The sequence below is a fragment of the Battus philenor genome, unplaced genomic scaffold (genome assembly GCF_028537555.1).
Source record: "Battus philenor isolate CCGP_79_NKW_IND1 unplaced genomic scaffold, ilBatPhil1.0.hap1 SCAF_19, whole genome shotgun sequence".
Lineage (NCBI taxonomy): Eukaryota > Metazoa > Arthropoda > Insecta > Lepidoptera > Papilionidae > Battus > Battus philenor.
The window spans coordinates 8039043-8052343 of NW_027181681.1; the positions used below are offsets into that span (position 1 = coordinate 8039043).

Below are 13301 nucleotides of genomic sequence, written 5' to 3' on the forward strand. Positions count from 1 at the left end.
AATACAGCGTTTGTCGAGTGAATTTATTAATATAAACGTTTTTTAATATGTGAAATGATTTAAACGTGGGAAGATCCAAGACAACTCAGAAGTGTTTAAAAATTCCTAATATAACGGCGCAATTCTCTTTAGGTTTTTCTATTAATTGTAACGATCACCAGTAAGGGTATTAACTTATATTTGATAATAAAAATATTATTATATCCTGAGTAGCCAATATACACATCAATTTAGCACAGTCCAATCAGTATGTTGATGGGTTCCCAGTTAGTCATGATTAGGGGTACGGAAATTTCGTATTTACGAAATAGCTGCGAATAAATGCGAAAATTACACATAAATGCGAATAAATGCGAAATATATGGTAGTGTTCGTATGATGGATTATTAAATTATTATCGTATCGCCCGAGTCGCGACTCGCGTCAATTGAACTTGAGCGAAGTTCGTTTTGGACGTAACGGTCGACGCATTTTTTGGAAACGAACTGACTCGACAGAACGAAGGCTTTCGAGTCTTATTTGTTCGTAGCCTATCGCTAGAGTTGGGGACGTTGCATGCGAGAACTCGAGCAGTGGTCATTTGTAACGCTTCAGGCACGCAAGTGTTTTACAAAAATATTATTTTTTTATCATGCTCTTAAAATGGGACGCCCTAAGAAAGATGTGACAGATAGAATACTAGAATTTAAGAAAGATGGTCTGTATGTGACCGATACAAATATTGTGATGTGCCAATATTGTAACATTCGTTTGGATGGTGACAAAAAAGATACATTGAATTCTGAGTTCTGCCTCAAAATAATGAAATTGATTGATGAGTTAGAAGGGACAAGTTATCCAAATGCACACCTGTTATGGAACAAATTAGAAGATTTCAAATCATCGCTTGAACGGCAACGTCAAGGTTATTTTGATGAAAAGACGTCACAATGTCTTAAGGACTATGAAGGAATTGATGAGACAATGAAAACTATGTTGAAATCAGCAAGCGACAAAAGTTTCAGTAAGCTTTCTCTTCACATGAAATTAAATAAGACGAACGAGGCTTTCTTTCACATTGGCCAATTGTTTTCCCCATCTGTGGCTGAACCACATTAAATATAACCATATTGCTGAAAAGCTTTTCGAAAATTCCTTTTTTCCAAGGATTTCCTCAAAATGAGCTAATTGATGGGTCCCTTAAAGTGATGCGCACTTTCATAGGTAAATTCTTCGGTCTATTAATATAAGTGAAAACCCCAATGTAAGGGGACATATTGTTGGCAGTCAAATGCAACTTTCCGTCCTTTGCTGAAGCAGCATTGCAGAGTATTTGAAGTCCAACCAACAGCGTGGACGCTGAACGCTTCTTCAGCATATACAATGTCGTCGTAACGGACCGAAGAACGACGCTTAGGGAGTCAAATGTTGAAATTGTTAATTTGTTATCTTTTAATTAATTAAAATTGTTTAATGTTAAGACTTGTACTTTGAAATTTTGTATTTTGTTAAACTTTACTTTCATATTTAGTAATAAAATTACTAAACATGTATTTTTGTTTAAAAATACCTAATTTACCCAAATTTTTTAATTTCAAAAATATAAATGCGAAATTTATGCGAAATTTTTAAATTTTGAAAAATATAAATGCGATATTGGTGATTTTTTTTTGCGAAATTTCCGTACCTCTAGTCATGATGTATTCAAAGGTACTCGTAGTTGTATGCGAAATTTAATAAAAATAATAATCAATATTGAGACCACTGGGAATCTGTCCAGTTCTTTCATTATATTTTCTCTTATATTGATCATTGAATTCTTTATTAATGTAATAAATTTTATAACACAAATGTTTTTTTCTTAAGTAACTAGCTTTGACCGTTGCGAAAATGGAAATAAAAGTTGATGTGACGAATTTAATATTTAAAGACTCGGATTAGGGTGCCGCCACCGCCCTGGCTAATCCCTATTAAATAAAGTACTTTAAATAGTTATTATTTTTTAATTTTCTGTTACCAGAATCGAATAGAACTTGTTGTGAAAGGGTTAATACTAAAATATTGAAAGTTATCAGACGTTTTAAAAATTTAGCAAATTTTATCTACCACTTTTATTCGTGCTATATATAAAGATCAGTGATATAAAGATCATATATAAAGATCACCTATTAAATAGTTACACGAGTAAAGCAAGTACGTAAAAAGTGTCGTTGTTGAATGTCAAGACGATTTCATGCAAGAGAAATTACCCGCATAATGGACACGTTACTATTGAATTATGATAACACATTAAGTCCATCAATAGTTCTTGCTTAGTGCTTGCATAAAAATGAGTATGTACATATTTAAATTCAACTTGTACAGTTTACATTACTCCTTATTCAATGATTATAACTACTGATCGATTAAAATGCTTCGTCCTTTAACTTGTTAATAAATTTCTATTCAATTAATCCTGATTATAAACTTTCCAATACTAGATTATGTCTAGCTTTTAGTTTTTATCTCTAAAACTTTAAATGGTTAAAATTGATTTTCTATCGGCTACAGCCATACAATTAGATATATATATATATATATATATATATATATATATATATATATATATATATATAAATATTCAAGTGTGCGTGTGTATGTGTGTGCAAATATAACTAATCCGCGGAAGAACCAAACTCACCAACGTAGCTATAAAATTGCATGTCTGAAGTGGCAGTTGGCAGAACACATCGTTCGTGCAATCGACTGGACCCTCCACTAAGTGAACCAGCGATCGAGAAGTCATCGTAGCGATCTTAAACGAGAACTTGCATGTTGTGAGACAGGCGTCTATTATCTAAGATGATGATGATAGCCATATAATATGCTCCTCGTCATAGATGTACATTATACTAAAGTTTCCGATAGTAATATAGGCGAAGTCCGTTTCCATGAATATATTATTAAAATATAAACTTTACTCGAATGGAGGCACGGATGGCGCTCCAATAGATCGTAATTAATAAGTTTATATTTTTTCAACATGGCGCTGTATTCAATTTGTCCTTTATATTCACCTACCCGTGTTGACTATTTTATTAAGAGATTTGTCGAACAATGACAAATTTGTTTAAGCATGTTACTTTATCATTATGTACACTAAGAAGGAAAAATGTTATTTTACACTTGTGTCGTAATTATAATATCAATATCAGAAATGTTGAAGAGTCTATGTTGTACAAGGATTGTAACCATGCGTAAATATTCAAAATCTCGCTTGCATTTTGTGCATGAAATGGTTCTTACTTTTTTATCAGAGCGTTATTCGCCCTTTAATGCTAAGATTTACATTTATATTATTTACAATATTTAACTTGTAAATTATCATATTAAAACTTAAATGATAATCACATATTTTAACAAGTTTGGAAAACCGAAAACTTTTTCATAAGTACTAGAGAATTTTTGATGATTTATTTTCTATTAACTAGTAATTAAATTTTTGTGAGTTTACATGTCCCTTTTGGTCCGAATATAAATTGATCACTGATATTGAAAAATTCATCAGGAAAAGTATGCGCTAGTCGCCGATCAAGCTTTATATTACGAACAACTTTCTACAAATAGAGGTTGCACTTCAATAACCTCGTCGATCTTTGATGTTATTAAATTGATACATTTTTAATGTCAATATTTGACATTAAAAATTATAAATAAAGAAATCGAAGATAAGCCAAGATTTTTATAGCACTAAACCGCCAGGGAAATACACTTTCGCGTTTAAAACCTGTATTCGATGAATTTAATATGTACAAAGAGAAGTTGCTTACAAGGCACGATTTTTGTTTAAAAGTAAGGGATCCCAGAATGTAGTAACCTGATCAAATTGCCTAAATTGACCTGATAAAATCATATTAATATACATAATTTTCCACCGTACATTGTTTAACTGCCTACAGTCTTAGAGTGATAAAAAATACCTAAAAATATGTAAAATATTAATTATATAGTAAATCTGAATACAAAATACAAATAGTATTAAAACTGTTAAACAAGAGGATAGTCAAATTGCGCTGCGAAAATTTTGCAAAAAAAAAAAACTACGATTACAATAAATATCGTACGATCTTACTAATACTTTCGACATCGTCGTCATTTGAGCCCATAGACGGCCACTGCAGGCAAATACCTCTCCCAAAGAATATTTATGGAGGGATATCCGCTATAATCGCCATACTTGAAAAGCGAGCTAGCAGTGTGTTATTATGTTACACAGAAGACGCTGCTATGCATTCTCTGAAAACTTATTTTTAAGCAGTGGCAAACCTTAATTATTTCACAATGTGAATTATATACAATTGTATCCTGGGAATCTAACCAGCGACGTACGATCGCAAGCCTCAATCCTCTGCTACTGGGCTACCATTGCTCATAATGTTATCTGTTCATAGTTTGACAAATGAATAACTAAATTAAAAACAAAGAAAAATTACGTTTACCCAAATTTGTAATTTTACTACTTAAAAAAATGTATTAAATCTCAGATATCTAATGTTAACTACTTTTTTCAGCGTACGTGAAGAAAATTGAGAAACACGAAAAAAAACTCCGGTTCCTTGGACGATAGACAAATACTCCCGCAGACTGTCGATGTTTGTTCTGGAAGTCTTATCACTTGATAAGTTAGAACACAAGCCTCGAGCAAACAACCTTATCATGGTAACATTCTCGCTGGAAACACAAAAGTACTCTACAGAATCCGTTGCAATCAGGCGAATCGCACGAATACCGCATTTACAAAATATTTCAGTAAAATCTTTGAACTAAAGTAATGGAGAGAAATATTGTTGTTTTATAAATAATCAAGGCGATAGAATAAATATTGCCTCTGGAAGGATACCAAATTAAAACCAACTAGTCAACGAATAATCGCTTCAAACTGGAGGACCTACAAACGCTAGAAGGCGCTGAGAGCGTGCTTGAGAATGTCAGCGCGAAGACGCAGGAATGCTTGGAACAGAACTTTAACCTGTCCGGAAACTTCTGTCCCGCCTACTACGATGGATTGCTATGCTGGGACCCAACGCCCTGGTATACTTTGGCAGTCCAAAACTGTTTTAGTGAATTTCACGGCCTCCAATATGACGACACCCGTAAGTAAATATTTTTGTTAATACGAGGTGCTATATAAATTAAGATATTCTTTTAAATTTTTCATAGAAACAAGACAACTAGTTTAACGAATGATAAGAATTCCCAGTTCTTAATAAATACCTGTATCCTTCTCTGATAAGAAACAAAAGTGTAGTTACAGTTTTAACGCTAATGAAGAGGACGAAAATGTCTCTCTACTGATCTAAACAGCCCAAACGATATGACAATCTAAAGCAGATATTTTATTACACGTAACAATGTAATTTATTTCTATCTATCTTTCCTATAAATCAATAACAATCTCGTAATTGTGAATAAATTATCATAATCACTACAAACAAGTGTTACTTATGTTAATAAAAAGTTTGTTTTTTACAATTATATTTTATGAAGACTCAGTTCAAAACAAGTTTACGTCCCTGTTGTGGTTTATTTTGCTACAGCAAACAACCTTGACAACAAACTTGCAATAAAGCTAAGCAGGACTTTTCTTCATTTAATGATATTATTATTCATAACAGAGGGGCGGAATAACGCACGTTAGATATTATAAATCGTTATGATAATTTTAAATTTAAATAATTCCGATCGTTCTTCATGCTTATACCATTTTATTAGCTGAGTTTTAATGAAATTTTGTGATTGGTAAATTAGTAATATTTGATATTGTGTCAAGGATTAAATAAAAGGACCTCAACCTCATGATGAAAAACATTGGTAAAAATGTATTATAATATGTGAATCTACTAGTATACCAAAGTAACCTATAGTGTGAATTCGTGACAAGACCCGTTAATATTAGTTTATCCGGTAATGTTCATACTTTCTTATATATGAACATGTCAGTTATGAAGGGCCTGTAAATAAATAATTAATAGCCTTGTTAAGCCTTACGCGTCTAAAAGTGCATTAGAATATTCCTAGTATTAAGCTATGTTGTATTCACAGAAAACGCGTCGAGACTATGCCTGGACGGCGAGTGGCGTAACCACTCCAACTATGAAAACTGCACCGAGCGCATCGCAAACGTCGCGCCCACAGACGTGGCCAGTCTTATTTACTTAGTAGGCTACTCGCTTAGCCTCGCCGTTCTTTCCCTCGCCGTCTTTGTTTTCCTCTATTTTAAGTAAGTTTTCTCTTAGTACGTTTTTCCTTCATTAGAATAAATAAAAGCAAGTTGTTATGTAATATAAAACTACTTCAAAACTTGCTTTTATTCATATAAATGACGGTAAAGATTTTTATTATTTTGTTTATTAAGGATTGCCGACAAATTTTAAAACTTGTAAAATATAAAGCAATTAAAAAAGTAGAGGTTTAATTGCAATTTATGACAGGCCCGAAAATATAACCCAGGACATAAACAAAAAATTTAAAATAAAAATCATATAAAATACTCAAAAACTAATTAGTTATATGTAATCAAAAGAAACGCTAGACCAACAAAACATTATTTATTTTTATGTTGGTTACGCTTTTTTTTTGTTTAATTATTTCGCCATAATTTTTATTTTCAAAGTAATAACAATGTTATACATAACAATTATTTTTAATTCCACAAGTGTATATATATAAAAAATGTTCATACGTTTCTATTTCCTGAACTTAAAACGGGGGACAGTTTACGCTGCGTAATATTTCATTCTTAAATTAATTAAAGGTGCAAATAGAACAGCGGTAATCCCGATGTTGTGTATCATTTAGTTCAAACTAACATTTTTTCGCATATATTTTGATAACAACTGATCCTAGTTCTTATATTTTCTTTATGAATAACTCTTCAAAAAACATTATTTCGTACTCATATTTCATACGCACAGCGTTCCAACCATTTACTGATATTTAATTTTCTTTTCAGAGATTTAAAATGTCTTAGAAATACTATCCATACAAACCTGATGACCACTTATATATTATCAGCGTGTAGTTGGATGTTAAACTTAGCTTTACAAGTGAGTACTGTTATGAAAAATATAACTTTCAAGATTATGTTAAAATAAATTTATCGTATAATTTCAATTGAAAATGTAATATTTTATTTATATGTTTTTTTTTTGAAATATACTAAATGTTATATTGAAAAAAAAACAACAACAAAGGAAATGAAAAAATGAGGGCTTTTCTGGAAAATAAATCGTTCTAGCCATTTACAAACGAACTGTGTAATTCCAGAAGAAATAGTATTTCATTACAGCTACACTGTTATGTTTTAAATTATATTAAATTTTTTTTTAAAACTTAGTGTATGAAATATTATGGATATTTTCAAAATTCATCTCCAGTTTTGTTTTTTCATTACAATGTAATTTCATTTGTTAATTGTGCTTTGTAATGCCGGATCTCTCTACATAAATTACAATTAATTGACTCTATTCCGTACATTTTGAAGCTCATATTTTAAACATAAACCTTTATTTACGTTAAATATCCCTTTTTGCGTTACTCCTGTTATGTCTATGAGTACATATATAAGTGCAAAATGGTTCTGAAAAAATACATATGACATGTACAACAGCGGTGAAGTCTACTTTGATTTAACAATATATATGTGCTTTAGAAAGTTACTTTCCTTCAAAAGTAAAATTTGCATTTAATATGAAAACTTCCCGCATACATTACTAAACCTAACAAAGATTCTTAAGTTAACAAACCACTTTAAACATTTTAAATTTGATATACTTTTGAGATTATGTATTGATTAAAAGAAACCAATTTTATGACTCCTCTCAATGTAAGCTTTAAAAGAAAATTATATAATTTATATCCCATTATTACTAAGAAAAATGGAAGTATGATACACTTGAATTATTCTTCTATTGTAAGTAGTCTTACATACGTTATTACTCAATTATTATTATACATAATGAGTCTTAATTTAGTATTAGTAGTATAGAAATATTATCACTTAGTTTTGTTACAGTCGAGTTTCCATTTTACACGTTTGGTACTATAAGCAAAACATAATAAGTATAATCATGTACAATGTTGTAGTAGTGCTTGATTTTAATAATATATTATGTAGAATTTTTTTTTCCAGAATTGGTCGGACGAAGTTCAGCAAGACCAAACTTCTTGTGTGATACTAGTGATATGCATGCATTATTTCTACCTCACTAATTTTTTCTGGATGCTTGTTGAAGGTGAATTTGTAGATTTAAATTATTATTTACAAATTAAAAGTATATCTTGATTGACTGTTGTTTATAAAAGCATGAAAAGTCTTTAAGAATTAAAGCCAATAAACCCATATGAATCAATTAAATTTTATTAAAAAAAAAGAAAATTTATAATAATATAATAATGCAGAACTTAATCACGCTATTTTTGTTATATATCATATTACTTAATATTTCTTAATTTCAGGTTTATATTTATATATGTTAGTTGTGGAAACGTTTACTGCGGAAAATATCAAACTCAAGGTTTACACTACTATTGGATGGGGTAAGTTTTTTAAATAATAATCCTTGCGCTATGTTTTCAAATGTTTTTTTTTATTTACAATAGATAGATAGGTATATGGCGTGGCTAAATTAGTAATTTAAAATCTAAGACAAAGATTTTAGCTTATCACCTACTATTAACTCAAATGCTTAATTGTATCGCTTTTAAATCGTAATTTAGAATCAAGTGGGTAAAACAACCATTAACTATTTAAATTAACATTTAAATGTAATTGTATAAATTTGTTCATAATTTAGGCTTACGAGTGGTGTAATCCCAAATAACAACATATTGTTTTCGCCGTGTATGTACGGTTAATTCAAAATATTATTTTTTTTCAGGTGCCCCTGCCATATTCATCATAATATGGGTTATTTCCCGTTGCTTCGTGACTGTCGTTCCTTCAACTGGACCCGATGAAGTAAGCAAACTAAACATCAATTTTTCTTTTCAAAAATTTCTCATTATACGTTGCTGTTTAATTTTTTATAACATGAAGATACTATATATAGTGCTACCGAAACCGCTGTACCGCTTACGTCGACTTACTCGACGGACTGGCGAAATGGAGCGGCTGATACTCCCCCCGTCTCACCGCGCACATATCTGTGGCGCGGTACAGAGCTATCGGTAGCACTATAATTATATTGATACTAATTGTGTTCCTTAGTATTCGAGCTTAAAATCAAAACTTATATTATGACAATAATTCATTGTCCGCAGTTGACAATTTCCAGTGATACAAAAATGTGTCTTTGGATTCACGAACACCAAGTAGACTGGATCCACAAAACTCCGGCATTGGTAGGGTTAGCGCTAAATCTCTTCTTTCTCATTAGAATTATGTGGGTGAGTACTTTTATTAAAATTAATAATAACTTTACATTTATAACTAAAGCGTTCAATCTGTCTTTTTACGTAAAAATCTCGTGTTATTTGTTTTACTGTTTAAACTACCATTTAATCCGATGTCGGGTACGAAAGTCGTATTGTTTGATTGGCAAGTTGTAGTGGTTCGGAACGAATTTCGCATCGTGGGACATCAGAAAACGCTGGGAGCAAACCGCTTCCAACCAGTCCTTTAGGAAATCTTTAAGATAGGCCTATGTCCAACAACAGTGGATTTACTACGCCTGAAATAATGATGATGATATAATTTTTCTTTCACGTCAACTAAGATCACTTACTTGTTGTTAATTTGAGCTTGATCATTATTTTTGATTACCAGGTTCTGATAACAAAGTTGAGGTCGGCAAATACTTTAGAAACGGAGCAATACAGGAAAGCTACCAAAGCACTTCTAGTTTTAATACCTCTGCTGGGTATTACAAATTTGCTTGTTTTGTGTGGACCCAGTGATAACTCATGGTTTGCACATGCGTTTGACTACATGCGTGCTCTGATGCTGTCGACTCAGGTACTTTATTGCTTCATCTAAAATCTTATGTATATTTCCAGGCGATAACCTATTCATGTATGATGGTTACTTAATCAACAGTTTATGTTTATTATGTATTAATTACATCATCATTAAACCACTTAGCAGAGGCAGCTCAGCAATAGAACACTGAGACTTGCGATTGTAGGTCGTGGGTTCGATTCCCCGAATACAATCATATATTATTCACACTACTGTATGTTATTTATTCACAATCATATATAACACAGACTTTGCCAATGCTAACAAATAAGTTTCCAGAGGATGGGTAGCAGCGTAGTGATTATTGTATATTTCCTTATAAATGTCTTTGGAAAAGGCCTTTGCCTAGCAGCGGGCGTTTATTGCCAAAACGACGAAGCAATACATCTTTAAAAAACTACAAAAATAAACACTAAAACTTTCGAAATTAAATATAAATTTATGTAATATTGATTATGCGCGTAAATAAAATTCACTGTTTTTTTAGGGTTTCACCGTAGCTTTATTCTACTGCTTTATGAATACTGAAGTTAGACATGCAATTCGATATCACGTGGAAAGATGGAAGACGGGACGAACCATCGGTGGGGGCAGGCGGAGAGGCGCATCTTACTCTAAAGACTGGTCACCACGATCTAGAACCGAAAGCATAAGGTGATTGGGTTTGATCGTATTATATAAATCAGATCTATGAAATAAACAAAATTGATATTTTTAATTAAAAGAATATTATAAGTATATTTTAGTTCATTGATTTTACAAAATCATTTATATGACGTTCTACTTTTGTTATATTTTAATTAGTTATACTTTTTTTAATATTTACATTGCATGCATAATTTGGTTTAATATTTCATTCAACGATAGATAACGTGCGTTCTGGTTACTTTAAAAAAATTGCACCTATTGTCTTACTAACATGATACCATATCTGTTATAAATATAATACATTCGTTTAAAAATAATTTTTCGTACTAGAATTAAAGCAATTTTCTATTAAACGTTTTTGATCATTTTCTTTTTATTTTCGTTAGGCTTACTGTTTGAAGAACTGTGAAGACTTGTTTCTGGATAAGTTACAAGGGATACAGCTAACAAGCGTGTTAGACCTAATAAGGAGATATAAGACTCGAGGACATATTGTGGATTTGAACCAAATTTTAATAATTATTACACATCACAGTTTTGCAATAAATCAGTATTAAGTGCGCTTTATTAATTTCATTTATTTCCTTCAGAGGCGTTTTTCATTAATAACATTGTGATAGCATGCAACTTTCTGTTAGTAAACTTGCCTTTTTAAATTAATTTGCACTTATTTTTTACGTGTGTTGTATTGCATCGGTCGCATTATATTTAATAACAATTCACATTATTCGTATATTTAACCCAAAGGTCGTACAAGTTCCTATTTAAACTGTAAAATGATTAACTTTGGATTATAGAAATATATGAAGCTTTCTAATTGTATGTTTTAGAATAAAAATAATCTATGAAAATAATTACCATGAAATAAAAATATAAACATGTTTCATTCATTATACTTATACGAAATTACGTGTTTTTTATTTCTTTTCGTTTTAAATGTTATTATAAAATAATTCTAGAATTATTCGACAAATAATAATTTAAAGAATATAAATACCAAACGTATTGATAATGTCTCAAGTTTGAAAAAACGTGGACGTTAACTTAAGCAAAGCTATGGAACAGGTTATACAGTCATCCTACAAAGCGAGAATCTGGGGCATCCGAGACTACCACCACCACATTGTTGGTACCACGGACATCCTTAGCTCCTCTTCATGACGTCAGACACCTTCATGCTGTGAGTATTAAATAGGTAAAAGAATTAGACGAAATTATTTGATCTGTACGAAATTTCTATTTAGTTACACCCTTATACGTTGATGATCCTGAAAGTTTTTAGAACTGGCCTGTTTAAAAATAATATTGAAACTAATTTTAAAATTCGTAAATAGAATTCTTTACGAATATTTTCACGTACAAGCATTGTCATTTATTTTCACAAAGTGACGGCAACTTAAATCTAACGTCTTTCCTAGATTTAACAAGTGAAAATAATCATTGTATATTTTTTTATGATATTTGTTGCGCTGTCATTTAACAATAAAGAAACGATGCCCTTCGGTAAGCTTTTGGGAAATAAGCTCTACCTTGTGCTACTATTTAAAACTAATTTAATGTAAAAAAAAAACCTAATGTAAGTAGAACTGAAGCCGCTGTACCGCGTTTTAGGAAATCCAGCGGTTCCGGTCATGTGTCAATCTCAATTAACGACCGCTGATGAACGAGTACTGTAATTAAAATCGAAGTCGCATGTCACATGATACAGTCTGATAGGAAAGTTACCCACCAGCCAATTACCAAGTCTGGTAATTTATATGAGTCAAACTGAAAATATTCACACAAATATGCAGTCGTAAGGAAACTTTGATATAGATAGATTTAGACCTTATGTTTTCGCCAAAGTTCAAAAACGCGATCGCATATATTATTACCTCAATTGCTGTATTAGAATTTATCACTGGTGATAAAAATCATATCTTTTGTTTTAATCCTGATATCAAAAGACTATCTTTACAATGGGTATTTGTTTAAGTAAAATGGGTACTAAAATCATGAGAGGAAATGTAAAAAAATTAGATGATCACCTCATTCTTTTGGCAAATAGGCTATTACGGAATAGTTGTTCCCGAAAACAAATCAACATCAGTAGAGTGATACTCTAGAGTTTGTTTTCCATTTGTTTTGGAAATATTTTGACAATAAAGTCCTCGTATCAGAATTCTCCCTTACCAGGACAACATGTTCGCGCACTCGTTTAAATGAACAACTGAGTAATTTGTTTATGGCAGTCATAGAATTATGGGTGATCATCCTTGCATTCTCGACTATACATCATGCGACTATTACTAATCCCAAAAATCAAAAAGCCGAAAAAGTGGTGGCTTCATTTGAAAATGCTGTGGAAAAGACCTCCAGAGTGTCTATTAAAATGATTGGCAAACTGATTTGAAAAACAATTAATAATATACAATTTGTAACTTAGCTTTAATTTCTAATATTCTAATAACTTTCAGTGTCTCCTCTCATATAACAATTATATCTGGATTTTTTTTAACATTGCTGTACCACACATAAATGTTTTAACCGTACAAATTATTTATTTCATATTCCATAGACCCGTCGGCAAGTTTCCATTCCTCTTTGTAATTTCTTATATTTACTCGCCAAAGTATTATTCGCATCGAAGCGTTTTAATTCACAAAGAATTGTGGAGTAGTTTGTCGGCATATGTTTT

The 13301-nt window shown here is 31.3% G+C and overlaps 1 protein-coding gene across 1 annotated transcript; it reads left to right on the plus strand.

Moving 5' to 3' along the window:
• The first annotated feature begins 4674 nt into the window (after nucleotides 1-4674).
• On the plus strand, nucleotides 4675-11819 carry LOC137921686 (diuretic hormone receptor). The gene is made up of 11 exons (XM_068764497.1): nucleotides 4675-4767; nucleotides 4877-5111; nucleotides 6061-6238; nucleotides 6971-7064; nucleotides 8150-8252; nucleotides 8476-8556; nucleotides 8898-8977; nucleotides 9280-9405; nucleotides 9785-9973; nucleotides 10464-10630; nucleotides 11690-11819. Exons 1-11 carry the CDS (start codon nucleotides 4675-4677, stop codon nucleotides 11817-11819), a joined length of 1476 nt encoding a protein of 491 aa, XP_068620598.1.
• Nucleotides 11820-13301: the final 1482 nt, after the last annotated feature.